The 19,857-nt window shown below is 42.5% G+C and overlaps 2 protein-coding genes across 4 annotated transcripts in view; one reads left to right on the top strand and one right to left on the bottom strand.

The window, feature by feature from the left end:
- Positions 1-17,296, bottom strand: part of hs6st3b (heparan sulfate 6-O-sulfotransferase 3b) — a 93,761-nt gene extending 76,465 nt beyond the window's left edge. Inside the window, exon 1 of the mRNA XM_061841929.1 lies at positions 15,320-17,296. Within this exon, the coding sequence (XP_061697913.1) occupies positions 15,320-16,293 (974 nt within the window). The 5' untranslated portion in view covers positions 16,294-17,296. The remainder of the gene's footprint in view (positions 1-15,319) is intronic.
- A 2,265-nt stretch (positions 17,297-19,561) lies between these two features.
- The window catches only part of uggt2 (UDP-glucose glycoprotein glucosyltransferase 2), a 54,911-nt gene continuing 54,615 nt past the window's right edge, over positions 19,562-19,857 (top strand). For 2 of the 3 annotated variants that reach the window (XM_061841989.1, XM_061841991.1), the window contains exon 1: positions 19,562-19,810. The gene's annotated coding sequence lies outside the window, so the exon portion shown is untranslated. Of the gene's footprint in view, positions 19,817-19,857 lie in introns of all 3 variants that reach the window. The other variant, XM_061841990.1, reaches the window with a different exon arrangement.

The following is a 19,857-nucleotide window of genomic DNA, read 5'->3' as shown; positions in this document are numbered from 1 at the left end:
GTCCAGGCTGTATGACACTTCTTTGTGTTTTGTCCACAGCAGGTACTGCTGTTAACAGTTACATGTCCAATTTTCTGCCACCATAGAACTCATGTTAAAATAAGGGACCACGGTAATGCTCACATGAAGTCTACCGAGCATGAGTCAACAGGGAAATCTCCCAAAGACCTGAGCATCTCATTTAACAAGGGCTGACAAGGCTCCTGCAGGTGCATTCGAAGATGTCGCCTCCATAAATGAATAAATGACCTGCCCCTGAACCAAGTCAGCCGGGTCAGCTCCCGGATATGCGGCTCGGTGGCTTTCACTGCACATACAATGCATACCACAATGTACTCGAGAGAAATGTCAGGAAGTCTCAAGCTTACCCATTATATGGTATATAAGTATAAAAAAAGAGGGGACCTTGATTCTTTTATGCTTAAAGAAAAATATATGTATGCATATATGTATATGATACTGCAAATAGACCTGAAGGGTAACAGAAAATTGTGACAGGAGCCAGCCACTCGACCAAATGCCATCCTTTAATCACACTGCAAGAGCTGATTCAGACATCTGGAGATTCATATTTGCCTGACCAGCAAGTATTTTTTGACAGCAGCCTCACAGAACCTACAAGCCTGATCTGGCAAGCCGCTCAGCTTTCATTACACGGAGTGGCTTTTAAAGAAAGAGTCTAAAGCTCCAGCCACACAACATCCCGAGACAAATTGATACTGACCGACCATAACGACGTAGACACCTACGATGCTAATATTGCAGCGGCGCAGACCGGCAAAGCGATTCAACAAAAGCGGACTCAACAATAACGTGCGATGATGACTCCGGGCTCCCTGGGGCTTTGAGTATCAAAACAGAAGAACTGGGACTTTAATTCCTGTTTTCAATTCAAGTGGAAAGAAAGAAAACTAAGAATATGCTTCCGGACGGACTACATTAACAGAAGTTGTCATTATTATTAAATTGTTTGGTGTACACTGTGTCTAGTATAGTCTACGGTTTAATGTTCTGGTAACATACCAAAAAGTTCAGACCAAAAATTACTCTTCAGCATATTTCATGACACAATTCTGTTATCTAGTAGGCCGATAGGTGGCTAGGTAGGTACTTATTAAAAAAATCATCAAGATTTATTCAAACGGTGAACATACGACTTATAACTTTCCTACTTCGTCAGTGTAGGTTAATGACAGACCACAGCATGTTGCAACTTTCATACAAGTTCTATGATTCAATAAACCAAGGCCCCTGCATAAAGTATTTTTTGTATTATACTTCAGTCACTCTCGCAAATCTGCACACTCGAGCACGAAAAATCACGAGCGTAAAATTTGTTACGAGTAGAAAAAAATGGAAATTGAAAGACGTCACTTATTTTGGGTAGTCTTGACATTAATTTAGGTCTTTATTTCATAAACGTTGTTAACAAAACAAGCCAGCTCCTAAACAATCAGTTTTCACCCGGAAACAGGAAATGCAAGTTAACCGTTCTGCGCATGTTCGGAACTTAGGCCAAAAGCGCATGTTCAGAGCTGCTTCACGTACTGTAAGCGCATTTACATGGAAAGTCATCAACATGATGAGCCTCGCCAAAGGAAATTCAATAACACTGAAAACATTTCTGGGATATAACTCAGGTAATATTTCAGTATCTCACTATAATAAGTATGAGATTGTGATTTACTTTGACTTGATCTAAGTTCTAACGTTAGACTAGTCCGTTTATCTAAATGCGAACGGTCATTTTCCCCGTGGTATGCGTTATCTTGAAGTTCAAAACTTTTCCCCTCTACATGCTTTCGGAAAATATAGATCATCTACTGCTAGCTTTCATCAATGGATTGACAATAGATAAATTACGCTACATTATAACAATATATCACGATTGCCGACAGGAATGTTTGTTACAACGTATCGCTAGCTTGTTGCCACTAACGCCGATTATGTTGAACTAAACCAGGGCTCAGCAACCTTTCCGAGGCTGAGGGCTACTTTGTGAGCACCGATCGTATGAAGGGCTATCAGTTCATCACACGTACATAAAATATTTTTGTTTTAATTTACTGTAGTAAATGACACATTTTAAAATTTTAATTCATGTAAGCAAGTCAGATTCAGAATTCAAAGCACAAATAATAGTAATTTGTAGCCTATGGTATTTTTAGAACATACCTCGCGGCCGCCTTATATGGTCCTCGCGGGTGACCATTCGCCCGCGGGCACCGCATTGGTGACCCCTGAACTAAACTTTCAGCATTTTCAAAACATTGCGGGTATAGACAGGACGGTGCATTAAATTTTCAAGTTTGTCAGTTTGTTGTTTTTATTAATGAAAAATGTTAAATACTGTATCATGTTCTACTAACATCAGTTGAAATATGTTTTCTATTTTAGTTAGGTATTTGTTTATTTTATTTTTGATTTCCAGTTACGTTATATTAATCCAGTAAATTATTTTAAGGTCTCAAGATTCCTTAATCACACCCGCAACTTATCTGCGAGCATGACCAACCACACCCGTACATTTTTCCAAACGTGAGTCACTGTACTTGCTTATGAAATGAGCGGCCATCACCTTGGAACCAGGCAAAAAAAAAAAAAATCTGAATTCCCTTTTGGGCTTCTTCAGTTTGCTCTTGATCAGGCGCTGAGTAAAATATTTACAGGTACAGTCGCTAACATGCCCTTTTGATCATCGCGGTTGACAGGGTGAGCTTTCTCGCACAAATGAAGAAGACCCACAGGAGTGAACTGAATCGATAAAGTTGCAGCCAAGTAAACAGAACATTGAACTGAAATGCAAGTTGCGGAGCAGCGGAAAGGTGAGAGTGGCTGCAGGCTCCCGCGATTATTAACTCCGGGTTCAATTTCTTCAGTCAGTCCTCACTTATAAAACAAGAACAGGATTGTAGATAATTGCCGGAATCGCCGCGGAACAATCACACCACTCAACACTGTAACCTCAGAACGGCAGATTAATAACGTGCGCGAATGGTGTGAAAGTACGACGACGGAGGTCGGCTGTTTCTAAACACCATTATACCAAATTGAAAGGCAGCTCCTCCGTTCCTACTCGTACGCGCTTAGCCTTTCTTTCAGTGAAGACCACTTCTTGTTTCGGTTGCTATGGGAATCGCTGATGAAGGAGCAATTTCATACCGTAGGTGTGAGGATGAGCGCTGTCGTTATATCATTTTATCTGCAGTTTATCTAAAATTGTCGGTCAAGCGACTTTTGGGGACGCACGTCGGATATAAAAAGTCGACGGGTTTTTGTGATACAAAAAAATGAGACCAAGTACATTACTGTAGAAAAACTTTTCCTACTGTTAATATAGCATATAACCTTTACAATGCAATTGAATTTTGTAAAAAAAATCTTTGAGAGGGTACGGAAAAATGAACAATTGCGATTATTTTGGATAAAAATGTGACAATGACCAGTGGGGTGTTTGTACCACGTACAAATGCGCCTCTCAATTTTTTTTTAAAATAATTCACCAGTTTTACAGGTTGTGTGTAACATTAATCGTGAAACGGCGAACAGACAATGTTTTTGTATGATTAATCTCGGTCTCATTTTTTAATATGTCATTGTCCATTCTTCCGATAGCAAAGTCGCTCACAAAAGTATTGAACTGTATTTTACTTTAACTACCTAAAATTGTGATTATTCAACAATCAACCCCACACAGTCAACATTTTTTTAACAATCAAATGATCAATAATTATAACCAGCCAATGTTCATACCACTTCCCAAGACTAATAAACAATTAATCGAGGAATTTAACAGCCACTTGCTGTCGGACTTTATTGAGTTTAAAGTGATCATGAAAGTGAACATAGTTGGGTCTCTTGTGTGGCTACAAACACCTCAAGTGAGCAGTGAATATTTTGTGGTGTGCCTTTGTGGGAAAACGTGTTTGTCAAGAAAATGTTCCGCACTTCCGTCACGCTGTTAAGTAATGTGGATTATTATTCAGTGGTGGCGTTGCACGTGCGCCTTTCATTCGCAATCGGGAAGCAACGGGGTGAACGTCTCCGGAGGGCAACTCGAGAGACAATAGCGAAAAAAGTCAATACTGTATAGTACATTTGTTGTTCATTGCTAACTTACTACTTCTTCTTATCCTTTCGGCTTGTCCCGATTAATGGTCGCCACAGCGTGTCATCTTTTTCCATCTAAGCCTATCACGTGCATCTTGCTCTCCTTCATGTCCTCCCTCCCCACATCCATCAACCTTTTCCTTGGTCTTCCTCTCCCTCTTTTGCCTGGCAGCTCCATCCTCATCACCCTTCTACCAACATACTCACTCTCTCGCCTCTGGACTTGTCCAAACCATCGAAGTCTGCTCTCTCGAACCTTGTCTCCAATTATCCAACTTTGGCTGTCCCTCTAACGAGCTCATTTATAATCCGATCCGACCTGAACCTCAACATCTTCATTTCTGCCACCTCCAGTTCTGCTTCCTGTTGTCTCTTCAGCACCACCGTCTCTAATCCGTACATCGTGGCTGGCCTCGCCACTGTTTTATAAACTTTGCCCTTCATCCTAGCGGAGATTCTTCTGTCACATAGAACACCAGACACCTTCCGCCAACAGTTCCACCCTGCTTGGACCAGTTTCTTCACTTCCTTACCACGTTCTCCATTGCTCTGCACTGTTGACCCCAAGTATTTGAAGTTGTCCACCTTTGCTATCTCTTCTCCCCGGAGCTTCACTCTTCCCCCACCGCCCCTCTCATTCACGCACATACATTCTAATTTACTTCGGCTAATCTTCATTCCTCTCCTTTCCGGTGCGTGCCTCCATCTTTCTAATTGTTCCTCCGCCTGCTCCCTACTTTCACTGCATATCACAATATCCTCTGCAAACATCATGGTCCAAGGGGATTCCAGTCTAACCGCATCTGTCAGCCTATCCATTACTACCGCAAACAGGAAGGGGCTCAGGGTGGATCCCTGATGCAGTCCCACCTCCATCTTAACCCTTTCCGGGGAGGGGTTGCAAATTTGCAAGAGGTTTAATATAATTGAAAATTTTAAGTCCAGAGTATCATTTTCTGAAAGAATTAGATTTTTCTCACAAAATGTTTTATTTGGTCCAGAGAGGGTTAAATTGCTAACTTACTATTTTTTTTTTAATCGCTACAATGGTCAAAAAAAGTCGTTGATTATATCAAGAACGTTGCTAAGTTGACAGGATTGAGTAGGCTCACTTCGTCACTTGCCCTTGCGTTGCCACCAGTCGCCATGGTAATGAAAGCAATGCTTGGCTATTGCGCGCGATAGAACAAATCCCCAAAATAGCAGGATTTGAATCAAAGTGCAAATCGGGGATATCAAGTGCCCTGTAATTCTTTGCTCCTTGTGTGACTTGACCCAAGAACGTCGCAGTTATGTTATTTTTGACTCTGAATTCTAAAAAAAAAAAAGCATGCATAATCTTTAAAACCTTTAAAGCCAAATGTTCACAAGTTTTGGGGAAAATATGCCTGACTCCATTTCCCCCCCACAGGTTAATGTTCTTACCTAAGGCTAAACCCTTTCCTTGGAGGCCACATGACAGTGAACAAGTGCGCGACAGACACTTCTGCCGTTTCCTTCTCAATCAAGGTAGCACTTAATTAACAACAAGACCGGATTACTGCTCAGCGCTGTCAACAATAACAGGACTTGAATTAATGACAAAAAAAGCAATCTCCGGTCCCCGGAACGCCAAAGTCTGCGAAGGTGCGTCCACAAGTGATAAACCCAAAACCCCCATCATTGTGATGAGCGCATCATCTACATCGAAGTAATGGATGAACTCCAAACCACTTCCAACTTGCTCATTTCAGTCTTGTCTGTCTTTAGAGTATATTTATTACCACTTTGTGGTTATTAATTCTCCTATCGGAAATATTTTTTTGCAATATATGAAAAAATACTAATAATGAATATTCACATTTCGAAAGATGTATTGATTAAAAGCCGCTTTTTAATATTGCGGCGAACTGAATGAGAATATTAAACCTTGGCATAGATCATTAAATTTCAATTCAGTGAGCATCTATCGCCGTGATTCCCAAACAAGGTAGCGTGTCACATTGTCCCGTGAGGATTATTAGATGTGCTCGAGGAAATGATTCAATTTCACTTATGTGATCCAGAATGTTCTATTTCTTAACTACGTGTCGACAGTCTAGCTATGCCAGCGACATTTTGTGCCAGGCACAAGAATTAAATGCTATTTCCGATAGCCTATCCTAGCTAACTTCAGGTAAAACACCCTAAACTGGTCGCCAGTTCGTCGCTGGGCACATCGTCACCATAACTAAGCGGGACTCGATCCCGCGCTGCCCGCACCAAATTCAGGTCTGTGCACCACTACGCTCTACTTCTGCTTTCTCCACCATCAACCACGCGAGGACCCTCGCCTAACCGTCGGATCTTTATGGGAATTTTCCATCAAGTTGGTGGTCAGCTATATTATCAGCTGGTGGCCAAAGCTAACTAGTCTGCCATTAGCATATGGCACTGCTAACGTACTCAACATTTTTAACTGGCCAATATGCTCTTGTAAATATATCCCTTAAATCAGTTCTCACAGGCCACATTGTAGTTCTGGTTTCCCTCAGAGAGCTGTTACGACTGTGGAAACAAAAATATTGAATCATCATAGTTACATCAATTTATGATCTAGTTTTGGAATTGGAAATAAGGGGTAAATTTTCAACTATTCATGTTTGGTCACACAAAAATGCTTGTAATATCTCAACTTTACCGTTTATGATACACGACAATTTGAAATTTTGGTCCCGATTTTTACAAGAATCGTGGAAATTGACGCTGCAGATTTGGCTTCGCGGGCCACATAAAATCGTGCGGCGGGCCAGATCGGGCCCCCAGGCCTTGAGTTTGACACCTGTGCCTTAAATCTATGGTATTCCTGTTCACTTTGATTTACGATTTATTTATTAGACTTTTTAGGGTTTAAACCATTAATATAGGCCATTTTAATCATGTTAAGGGTTAATGGCAGCTATTCACTTTTTTTAAAAACACTTTCTATCCCAATTGTAGGTCGTCTAGTGTCCTGCGCCATGATATGCTATATGACAATTTGAAATTTTGGGACAGACTTTTACAAGAATCACGGAAATTGACACTGTAGATTTGGTTTGGTGGGCCACATAAAATCATGTGGCGGGCCAGATCTGGCCCCCGGCCTTGGGTTTGACACCTGTGCCTTAAATCCGTGGTATTCCTATTCACTTTAATTTATGATTTATCTATTCGACTTTTTAGGGTTCAAACCATTAATATAGGCCATTTTTAATCATGTTAAGGGTTAATGCCAGCTATTCAGTTTTTTTAAAAACACTTCCTGTCCAAATCGTAGGTCGTCGAGTGTCCTGTACCAGATTGTGTTCAACCGTACAATTTCCAATGTACTGTGCTAAATCGACTCGAACTGATTTAATAATAATGGCAGCTCCATCCGACATTGTGTTGGGAGGAAGGAGGCCACCGGTGATGAACGTAACGGGCGAGGTCTGGCGAATAGACATGCATGATTTAACAATCTCAGTTGTAAGATGAAACTACTACACAGTAAATGGAGCTCCTCTCCGCATCAATTATTATGAATAAAATATTAGGAGAGATGTTATTTAGCAAAGGATTAGGGCACATCACTTCTGAGCCGTGTAATAACTTTTTACCGTGGCAGGAAAACTTCTAGACATAAAAGCAATGGATAGTTTCAGGAGTATTGCAAAGGATTACAAGGAGGAATTTAAACAGAGTGGGAAATTACAGAAACTTTAGATGACATAATTACCATTAGTATTGCACTGTTGTACTGTGTTGCATACGGGCCGTGGCCTTGTGCATTCATTATGTATAAGCAACGAGAAAGTGTCTAATGACCATTTTATATCTGTTTTTAAAGACTTGAGTCATCAGCATAAATTACAACGAAAATGGTGTTGAAAAAGAAAATGAGCTCTCCTGAATTCAAAAGAGGATACTCTGACTATACAATCAAATCTACATTTAATCTTTATCGGTAACCCATGAAAATCAGGGACAAGGAAATTAGTTTACAGTATTACGGGATGGTTCTGGCACGCTGAGCCCATCTAACGAGGACCACCTGCATCGTGAGACCAAAATCCTACCGGCCCAGCAACACAACAAACTACTCGCCCGGCAGTGTTTGCTACGCTGCTAGATACCCGCGCACCCCTCCCATCAGGTGTCAAACAAACCACCTCAACCGCGGTCACTTCCCCATGACGTCAGTAAATACCGTCAAGACATCGACGAAGACATCCCCACCGACGAGGTGTTCGACGAACAAGCCTACCGAGACGGGCTACGTAGGCTCCACCGAACGGCGGATGAAGACGCGGTGGTCGGCGACAAACCGGTAGTCGTCCTTGGTGGCGACCCTACCCCCGAGGTGGACAAAACCGAAATGGATCTTCCGCGGGCCACAAGATCCAAACTATCGCAATGACTATAAGGCTCGTGTCGACAATACTATTGTCAACCTCTACCCGAAATGCGGATAGGGCCGTCACGACGTGCAGCACATCTTCAACCGCGTAGTTGGTCCCACTACGCTGACCGTAATGGACCTGTGGAAAGTGGCTGCCTTCCTGGAACTAGAAGTCGACTGAACAATGCGATTGCCTAGCTACAACAACAAATTAGAAAAGCCAATGTGCGATGTCTAGTTTGACATCCAAGCTACCAAAAATGTGTACTTGTACACTCTATGTACAAAACAAGGCAGCACGTTAAAATAGTATTTGGCACCTCTGCCTCACAGTTCTGAAGTTCTGGGTTTGAATATTGCCTCCGGCCTTCTTGTGTGGAGTGCATGTTCTCCCTGCGCTTTGTGTTGCGTTGTTGTTGTTTTATTTTCATCAGATATCATTTAACGTTGTTTATATCAGCAATTTTGAATGTTCCCAGGAACTGACATTTTGGGAGTCAGATGAGCGGCTGTGACGTGTGATGTCCTTGGTTACGTTCCTAAACAGTTATTGTCAGCGCTGATTTCTCGGATTCGTCCTCATCTGGTGAAGAAATAGAAGTATCGGTTGATCGGGAAGACGGAGGAATACGTACATACAGATTTGAACCTGTGGCTGTAAATAATGTTGAATATTTGGATGGTTCTTCGGACGGGAATGACACAGAGTATGACGAGCGAGCTATGCTGCCGAAGCTCGGCGAACGCCCTCCCTGGCCGCCGGAGCTCGCTCATCAGACTCCGTGTCATTCCCGTACAAAAAACCATCCAGGGCTGCCGGCCCGGAGCTCCGGGGGCCTTTCTTTACGCGCTTATGTCCCGTGCGGAGGCCTCCGAGTAGTCAGACCTCTTTATTTTAAAGTCATGATACGAATCACATGACCTATCTGATACATTGTTATTTACAATGTGTGGAGTTCCCCTTTAATTTCTTTGAAGACTTTGAAATGCCCGTAGATTGCCTAAATGCGCCCAGCAATTGACCGCCGACCACTTTGGATTAGCCTAAGACATTTTCAGGATTGTACGCTGACAGTTTAGTGGAAAAAGTTTGGGAAGACATTTGAGTTTTTAGAGGTAGGTATCGTCAATCATATGACTTTTTTGCTTTGGCTTGCTGGCGCAAACTTGAGCTACGTAGATTGCGCTTTATGGTGACAGGAGTCTGTTCCCTTGAAAACAAGGGGAGGTTTGCCAGATAACAACAGTACATATTTTGATTTAAAAGAGAACCTTCAAGTTGTTTATCGCCACCCTGAGATGAAGGTTACTGTCAAATTAAACATAAAACAAAGAGAATTGCATTTCACACTGTGTACTTTCAACACACGAAAAGTAATATTCAGCATCTGTTTGTTTGACTCCAGAAATTATGAAAAACAACCCAGTCAACAAGCTGGAAACAAAGCCTTATAAGGGTGCGTTTCTACCCCCCCAAAAAAACCTTCCTGGCCCACTTCCCCGCTGATGGGCAGCACGCTCCGGACGAGCCACACGGCAGGACATGCACACTGATCATTTGTGACGCCTGACCTTTCCCTGGCCGTCCGGCCGGCTCGGCCGTGCCCGGCCTGAAAAGGCCAATACGGCGCGGTGAAGGTGGAGTCGCTATCACGCACCTTTTTTGCACTCCAGCTCGCTCCCATCTCATGAGGCGTTGAGGTGAGCGCCTGCACTGCGCTGACGCCCGGTCAATCTAGAGCCGAAACTATCCGAATGTGACTATTTCAGATGGGAATAGGAGTTCTATTATTTTTTTGTTAACTTTGAATCTATTTACCGAAATGTGTCCGCTCCGATAATCACCGCAAAACTAAACAACACACGTCAAATAAAAGAGCTATTTTTCCCCCAACAGCTGGTGCCACTAGGTTGCATTTACATCTACGGTGACTGATCCTGCCATCTGGCTCCACAAGCTGCCGGCAGCGGCGAGGTGGCATCTGTAAAGCTGACATTTACATTGGACATTCAAGTGCCGCTACACATAGCACGTCATTGCTAAAGATCTCAATATTGATGTGAAAATAATTAGATATTAGAAGAAAAGAAAAAAAAGACAGACACAAATTGCCTTAATGACAACAGAGTACAAAAAGTAGACATATTTCATGTGGGATGGGCACAATTATCTAGGGCTTGTGTATTATATGTTAATTACAATATGCCACAAAACAAATAAATATCTCCTTTGTTTAAAGTTCACAGCATAGTTTCAAGTTCTGCTGTATGCAGCGCAGACCCTTACAGGCTGCTGAATATTTCAACAATGACCCAAAAAAAAAGAACAAGGAATTGGAAAATAAAACAATGGAAAAGACCACTAATTATCTGTTATGTGTTATATTGGCTGAAAAATGCCACACACACATGAGCAGAGGAAATATTAAAAAAATAAACACCCAATCGCCAGACACTTGCAGGTCTCACACACACAGCGGGCAAAAGACCATTCCAACTCAAATTCACACCCAAGGACAGTTTTCAGTGAACCTAACACGCACGTTTTGATTTTGGAACGTGGGAAGGAACCCGAGAACCCGGAGAAAAGCCATGCGAGCACCGGAGGAACAGGAAAATATGGAAGTAAATATGTGGCACAGGGATTTGAATTAATAACGCCACTGAAATATTTTACGTCGTAAAACTCCCATTGTTGTTTCAAAGTGATCATTTTCAATAGCTGTATTTCAGTATAGCTTATGAAAAAAATTCAACCCTTTCAAAATTCAAATGCAATATTTCAATTTCAGTCTCCTGAGATTCAACTGGCTACAATTCGTTGTCTAAAATTCACCACGTGGGCCACCAGGCAGGGTTACTTCAGGTCAGAACCGAACACCCAGCCAATCCAGTTACGCTTTCTTAGTGTGTGATGTCACGTGACTAAGAAAGCTTCACTGCGATTGGCTAAGTGTTGGGTTCTGACCTGAAGTAACCCTGCCTTCTTTACACTGAATTTAGACGTTGAATTTCAGACGGCGAATTTTAGCCAGTTGAATCTCAGGACACTGAAAATATTGAATTGAATCTTGAAAGGTCAAATTTTTTTTATACAGCAAATTTGTCAACATTGAAAATTTAAATTCAAATACAGCTATTGAAAATGATCACTTTGAAATAATGTGAATTTTACAACCTAAAATTTCCAGAGGGATTTTTATTTCAAATCCTGATGGCACATATTCACTTCCATAGGAAAAGTCCGCATAGAGATTTCTTGGCAGAGATTTGAACCCCCATCTCGTGACCACTATCGCACCATGCTGCCAATGCATTTTTGCGATTGGATTAAAAAAAAAAAAAAAAAAAAAAAGGATTCAAATTACTTAAATCGAAAAACATTTCCAAAAACCTCCTCGCAAGGAATACTTGACCGTCAAATAAGCACTCTTGTTCTTTGAACCAAGTAAACACTTCTGGCAACTATCTGAGGAAGACTCTTTAATTAAGGTATTACAGCCGAATATGCTCCTATGCCACGGTGAAATGCGCATAATGTTATTAGCCAAGTCATAATGTGTCCCGGTAAGGACGAGGGGGCAGAAATGGCCTCGGAACGGACGCCACGGGACTTTAGAACACGGGGCAGGGAGGATTGCGAGAGCTGAGTGGAGGCTGCAGCTGTGAAATGAAGAGCTGTCGCATCCACTGAGCACTTTTCTGAGCGGAGGAAACACACTTGGCGCAGCAGAAATAAATCATGCGCGCCTGTTTTCTTTTTCCTTTTTTTTTTTTTTTTTTTAAATACATCACCATGCAATTGTAGCTTTCAAAACAAGAGATGGGAAGTTCTCGCCGTCTTGCAAAGATTTCCGGTTGGTGCCCCCGCCCGCACCCCCCCCCAACCTGATATGCGCGCGTGTACCTACGTTTTGAGGAGATAACTCGGACTGATGCAGCTTTAATGCCTCGTTTTATGACCGGCCTAATGTGTAGTGCTTTTTAAAGACTTGCGGATGCACTAAATAAAACATACGTCAGTTCTGCTGAGAGAAAAACTTACGGTTACAAACTTTTGGGGCTCTTGAATCTTGAGAGAAGCACCACATCTGATTTTGGCAATACGGTACGTGTTTATTTGTGAGATTAAAATTCATACGGATCACTAGTGGTCTGCCTCACAGTTCTGAGGTTTCGAGTTCAAATTGAAGTGATTCTGCAAGTGTGCTACGAGTACCAGTAGTGGCTCCCTCTAGTGGTACACAAATCAATCACTGAAATCCAGAAGTGCATATTTTTTTAGATATTGTTGTTACAGTTTTTGTACTTTCAAGTAAAAAACATTTGTATTGAATAGTTTAGAAATGTTGGTTTCCATTTTCACATCAATTCAGGTAATTCCATCTATCTATTTTATTGGCCGCTTATCCTCACGAGGGTCACGGGGAGGATGTCAACAGGCAAGGAGGCGGGGTACACGCTGAACAGGTTGCCAGCCAATCGCAGGGCACATGGAGACAAACAGCCGTACTCACAATCACACCTAGGGACAATTTAGAGTGTCCAATTAATGTTGCATGTTTTTGTAATGTGGGAGGAAACCGGAGTGCCCGGAGAAAACCCACAGAGGCACAGGGGGAACATGCAAACTCCACACAGGCGGGTACAGAATTGAACCCGGGACCTCAGAACTGTGAGACCAACACTTTACCAGCTGCTCCACCGTGCTGCCCAGGTAATTCCTTTATTTAAATTTTCATATACAATTTTAATTTAAATGTTATTTAAATAGTTTGTCACAGTGTTATTTATTTTTTTTCTCTGTGCAATGTTACGGTGGCCACCAAAAAATATGAAATGTACTTTTTAGGGATAAAACTTTTGCCTTGTTTTTTTTTAATGAACACGTGGGCTTACTATGTGACTGTATTTCAATGTTGGTCAATATGGTAATAGTCGGTGAGTCCCCCTTTTTTTTAATTTAGTTTTTAATCTCTAATAAATATCTGTTAATCTTTGGATTTGAGTAGCAAATGGCCCCTAGCCGTCATTTTTTTTTTTTTTGCAACAAAATTTGTGTAATTGACTTGCCAAATACAACCCATAATAATATACTGTATCACGATACGTTATTCTTTTGTCAAATGATTTCCCCCTTAAATATTTTGAAGGACATTCATTCATTTTCCGTACCGCTTATCCTCATTGGGCTACCGACAAAAAAAGTCTCACGGACCCATGAACAAGACGGAACCAAAAATGAACCATTCAGCCTTGAGGGAGCCATTTTAGCAAAAATCCCGAGACTGAAAACTTTGATCAACAAACCGTCCCGAAATGAAATGCATTTTTGCCTGCGTCACTTTATGTGGGCGGAGCCTGGCGACAGCATGGTACTCCTTACAAGAAGTCATCTATCCATCCATTTGGTTTGCCGCTTATCCTCATAAGGGTCGCGGGGAGTACTGGAACCTATCCCAGCTGTCAACGGGCAGGACGCGGGGGTACACCCTGAACTGGTTCCCAGCCAATCGCAGGGCAGATGGAGACAAACAATTTAGAGTATCCAATTAATGTTGCATGTTTTTGGGATTTGGGAGGAAACCGGAGTGCGCGGAGGAAACCCACGTAGGCACAGGGAGAACATGCAAACTCCATAAACAATAATAATAATTTTTCAAAAAAACTATTTGAAAGATATGCACTGGAGAGCACCCATTTCTTCCCACATCATAGTTCAGTGAGTATGTGTGTAATTTCAGTTTAGAGCCTCTTGAAACAATTGTGCAAGTAGCGCAGTGATGTATTGGCAATTAAAGTAAACAGAGGGGGCGCTTAAACACATCTGGGCAAATAATATCATCGAGAAGGGGATCCTGTACACAGTTGGTTAATGGGCCAGACTGCAGCAGCAATGGAATAACATTAGCAGCGCAGTTAGACAGAGCCTCATTGTGTGGGACTGATGAGCACACAAGGACCAGAACCTTTTGTCTATTTATAGTTTGCACGCCGACTGCGAAAGACTGCTTTTCCTCACAGGTTGCAAAGCCTTCACGCCAAATAAATTCCCTGATTGCGTGTGATTGGCCGCAATTATTGGACAATCAGCATCTTTTGTAAAGGTTTTCCATGAAGAAAGATGAGAGATCGGGGCACGTAAAGACAAATAAACATTCACAGATCATTTTGTCCTCAGTGAACAGAACAGGCTTGTAATTTCTGAACGTGGGAGGAAACTGGAGAACCCAGACAAAATCCATGCAAGGAAGGGGGGGGGGGGGGGAAACGTGCAAGAGTCAAACTCCAAATGTTAGAAATGTGAAGCAAAGCATGCTAAACCATAGCCCTCCATGATGCGGTACATGGTTTTCTGGAGTGCTAATCCTCATTAGGGTCACGGGTGATCTGCAAACAATATCCTGTTTGGCTCCGGATTGGTCATCAGCAAATCACAGGCGGTACGTAATCATTCCCAATTACTTTCACACCTATAGAGAATTTAGTCATCAATGGACCCAACATGACATCATTTCCCCCCAATTCATATAAATTACACTAATATTTTGATAAGTTGTAGTTCATGTGAAATTATTTGACAAACAATAAGTGTGTTTTAGTGGACTGACTGAATTTGGGTGAAAAAATAACTAAAGTACATACATGCAACACATTTTTTCAACAATTATTACAGGACTCTTGTGTGGGATTGTTGGATAAAATAAAATAAATTTCCCTCCTCCCCAAAAAATCCGAAAAACTTTTGTTTTTACTATATGGATCTGAGCTTTTTAAGAAATTTTTGAGAGATGACTGTGGGTTTTCTTTTTTTTTTTGAAGCTTTACCTTTTATTCCTCTGGACCTCCTTCTTATCCATGATGACGGGCACGCAGTTGGTCAGCTCGGTCCAGTCGGCGTGCAGACCGCAGCTCCATCCGGTCGAGAAGCGGGAGAAGAGCCACGACTCGTCCTTGCCCGGCCGGTGGCAGGTGCACTTCTTCTGGCCGGCCTTGCAGTCGCAAGGCTGCTCCAGGCGGATATTCCTCACCAGGTGGCGGCCGAACGTGGTGCCGCCGGTCTTCTGGATGTGCAAGAACACGATCACGTCGTCCCCTTTCATGTTGAACTCCACGCGCCGGTCCAAGTCCCGCTGGGTAAAGTTGAACTGGGACGGCGCTTTGGCGGGGTTGTCGTCCTCCAAGTCCTGGTCCCCGAAATCGTCCCCGTCCTGCAGGTACCCGGCGGAGAGCAGGCTCACTCCGCGCGGCGCGTCTCCGTTTTTCAGCGGACACGAATGGCTGCCGGCGGGACACATGTACTGGTAGCCTATCGTGACAAAAAGCACAGCCAGGATCGGAACCAGGATCAGCTTGCTGGACTTATCATCCATGCTGGCCTTCGTCTTCATTCCATCACTGAGAGCGGGGGCAAATAAGTTATGATTTCGGCTGCCACATGTTGACAATCTTGGACGTCGATCACCTCTCGAAAACAGCGCCCCGACCGTCGGCTCCAAAGTTAAGCCGCATGGCAGGTTCAAAGTTCTGAAAAAGCTACGCTTTCCGTGGCTCGTCCCGCTGATTCCGGTCCGGAACGCGGCGCGTGCCGTCTCGGGAGAGGATGTCGCAAGACTGGGACTGTTGCGCAGCCTCGCCCCCCGCCCCGCCACCGACACCCTCCACCCACCACCACCGGCAGCATCCCTCAGCCTCCCCCGGCTGCTGAGGCGCTCTGACTGGCTGCGCGGGAGTCCACTAATCGGCCGCCTGCAATTGTGTCCGTGTGCACGCGTGTGCACGCCCCATTCCCACAGTCCCATTATCTCCTTTGGCAGGGTGCAATGACATTATGCGCATCCAACCCCTTGCACTGCTACTAAAATAGACTCAACGCGAAAACTGAAAAGTCAAAAAAAAAAGTGACTAATTCCTACAATACTATTTTCCCCTCAACTCGACATTGATTAAAAATTAATACACTATAACGTCACTATTCATCCATCTACATCAGAGATCTCAAACTGAATTTACCTGGGGGCCATTGGAGAGATAGTCTGGGTGAGTTTGGACTTGTAGTACTCACGTACTCCACAAAAAAAAAAGGTTTCAAGTATGTTAAAAAATGACAGCTAATCTTCTTGATCTTTATTATCAACAGTACAGAGATGTCACAGTCATTTTAATCGCAATTCTGCTATATCGTAGTTTTCGCTCCGAGGGGTGTTTTGACTATGATTCCAAATATGCGTATGATCATCCTGCAATGTATTATCCCATATAAATAACAAATTGTTGGATTCTAAGTTTTGAAATCAGAAGCCAGTAAAAAAAATATATATATACATATGCAATTTACTTAAAAAGTGGGCTTGTTTTTTTTAAAAAAAAAAAACACCTTCATACCTCAATGTTATTGAAAGACATTTTGCAATTTTGATATTTTAGCAAAAACATTAACTCCCCCAAAAGAGTATTAAACAGCTGCAGCTCATTCAGAATGCTGCAGTTCACGTTCTGACCAAAACAAAGCGGTATAACTCCAATCCTAAAGTCCTTGTACCAGCTTCCAGTCACCTTCAGAATGCATTTTAAAGTTCTGCTACTACTAGTCAGCACCAACTGTGAATGTTTTTAAATCCAGTTTGAAAACTTCCTTTTTCCTCATGCTTTTTAGAATATATCCACTTTTTGATCACATTACTTCCACTGTATGTGGTTTTAGTTGTCATTTTTATTGTTTTTATAATCCATTTTAAATGTTTCATCTCTTTGTTTTCAAATGCCTTTAATCGTGTAAAGAACAGTGAGTTACCTCGTGTATGAAATGCGCTATAAAAATAAATTTGCTTTGCTTTACCCGATCCTTGCTCTCGTGTCCCTGGAATTTTGCATAACGCTTTAGCACGTCCAGTGATAAAGATATGTGATGTATTTCTGGAGCACCACAAGTTTCTCTGTGCATATCAGACACTTATGCTTAACAAAAACATTCCGTTTCCCTCTTTTTCCCAGAAATCGTTTGTATTTTTTGCCAATATGTCTGTTTATGGCACGTTTTAAAAAAGAGATGACTGTGACTAGCATTAGCAAATTGATTTTGGCTAACTTGTCGCTAAACACTGCCGAAAGTTGTTGAAGTTGAAGCTTACGAGTAATTGGAAAAAAAACAAAAACAATATAAAAACGTCAGGGCAACAACAAAATAAACATGGAGGCCGGAGTAACACGGAACATTTGTCAACTATGGGCCACAAAATATCATCTTATCGGGCTCAAATTGGTCCCCAGGCTGTGAGTTTGACACCCTTGATCTACATCCTAGGGTTGTGTTGCTGAGACTACAAAAGGCGAGCATTACCCATATATCTCTCAAGTACTACATTGTGAAAATTGTAAGAGCCATTTTAATGAGTCACGCTACAGGCCACGTAGCGCTCGCAACAATTCAAAACGAGTCGTCGGGCAAACGCTTGAACTATCATTCAGATGGAAGTGTGAAGCATCATTACTTGCGGTCATTATTACATCTGCGCCGTTCTAATGAGATCCAGTACAAGAGCCGCGCTAATTCATTCTGCGTCGACTTTTCACCGACACGACCGCATTCTGTTTTGGTTGGCGTCGCTACATTAGCGTGGCAACATGTTAAGGAACACCAGTCGTCGTGATGCAGTGCAATTCCCCACCACTAAAAAGTACGACAATTAACAAATTGTTGGATCCAACAGCGCCAATTAAAAATGAGTATTGTCATTATTGTCAATCACAGTGTATGTGTTTTCTACATTGAGCACATTCACATTTTATTCAGGGTACAGTGGAGACCTGGCACGAGGCATGATGAGGCCGACGCCTGGCTGGGTCCTGGCACATCTGTCCTGGTCTCCGGTCTGGTCGACCTGAATTTTACCCTCTCTTTACTCCAGTTTTAATACATCATCAACCAATATGTGACTTTGGGGGGGCTGGGTAGGAAACTTTGCCAGGTTTTCTGCCACTCCGGCCCACGGTGCCTTCCACCCTCCAGATTTTAAATTCACATGTCCTCCGGAGAGGTGGTCGGTTTTGGTGGGAGTGAAGGTCACCTTGGCACCGTGACCGTCTCATCACACTCCTACCAGTCTCTCAAATTTTTAATGGATGACGCCCCACCGCACTCAATCACGGTGCGGGGGATAATGGTTGCCAGTCTGGTAACCATAGTAATAGGTTTGGTGGTGGGTATTCACATTTCTCTTGGCTTGACTCCTGCGACATGACACCCCCTTTAGTTGTCTCACCACAGGGGCATCAATTTGTCACTTTTTTTTTTTTTTTACAGTATTTGCGATAGGGCTAGCCTCCTTACCGTGAAAAGTTTTTTTTTTTTTTTGGCAATGTGTCCCAGTGTTTTTCCTGGAAGCTGATTTGTTCATCTATCCATTCATTTTCTTAGCCGCTTATCCTCACAAGGGTCGCAGGAGTGCTGGGGGCTATCTCAGCGGTCAACGGGCAGGAAGCAGGGTACACCCTGAACTGGTTGCCGGCAAATTGCAAGGCACATGGACAGACAACAGTCGCACTTACAATCACACCTATGGGTGATTTAGAGTGTACAATTAATGGATGTTTTTGGAATGTGGGAGAAAACCTACGCAGGCGTGAGGAGGGCCGGGGTTGAATCTTGGTCCTCAGATCTGTGAGGCCAATGCTTTACGGCTGCACCAATGCGCCGCACTCATTTGCTTATTTAGAGTCAAAAGATTCTGTTACAAAAGGAAAAAAAATAACAACACAATTGTATAAATTGTTGTACAGCATTGTGTACACATTTCACATTAATATGGGATAACCTACACAGTTTTGGTGGGAATGTTTTTTTTTTTTAGTTGTAGTCCACGGGCCTTTAGTTGTCCGTGGCTATGCCTGTTTGACTTTCTCTATCACCAGTTGAAAATAATACTCGTTTCATTATTTATTCCTAGCATTGTGTTAGTAAAACACGTTAATATGTAAAAATTACTATAAATAACTCAATTTAAGATTTTATTTAGTTTCAATATATAGAAATAAGTGTAATTCAAACCGGCAAACTCCATCCGTCAACTATGCCGGTTGCAAGCTCAAGCGTGTCTGTCTGCATTGTGCAGCCATGGTTGATGCCCAAAAATAGACGCCGGGGGAAGGAGTCATTGTATTTGTATGGTAGCGGTCAGGATCAATAACACGTGAAAGGATTTGTAATTGGATGCACAGCAAAGTATAGTGTTACCTTCATCACGTCCGGCCTTCTGTATACATGTTTGCGGTTAGCAAGTTCAGCCACTGCATATATCGTGTTGCCGTCATATTAAGCGGGTAAAGGTAAAACTTTGTTAAGCTTCGGCGTAATCTGAGTTTCTCTG

Source organism: Syngnathoides biaculeatus, chromosome 14, assembly GCF_019802595.1.
Source record: "Syngnathoides biaculeatus isolate LvHL_M chromosome 14, ASM1980259v1, whole genome shotgun sequence".
Classification (NCBI taxonomy): domain Eukaryota; kingdom Metazoa; phylum Chordata; class Actinopteri; order Syngnathiformes; family Syngnathidae; genus Syngnathoides; species Syngnathoides biaculeatus.
The sequence above is the reverse complement of the archived record's forward strand: the minus strand, read 5'-3'. Positions and strand labels throughout refer to the sequence as shown.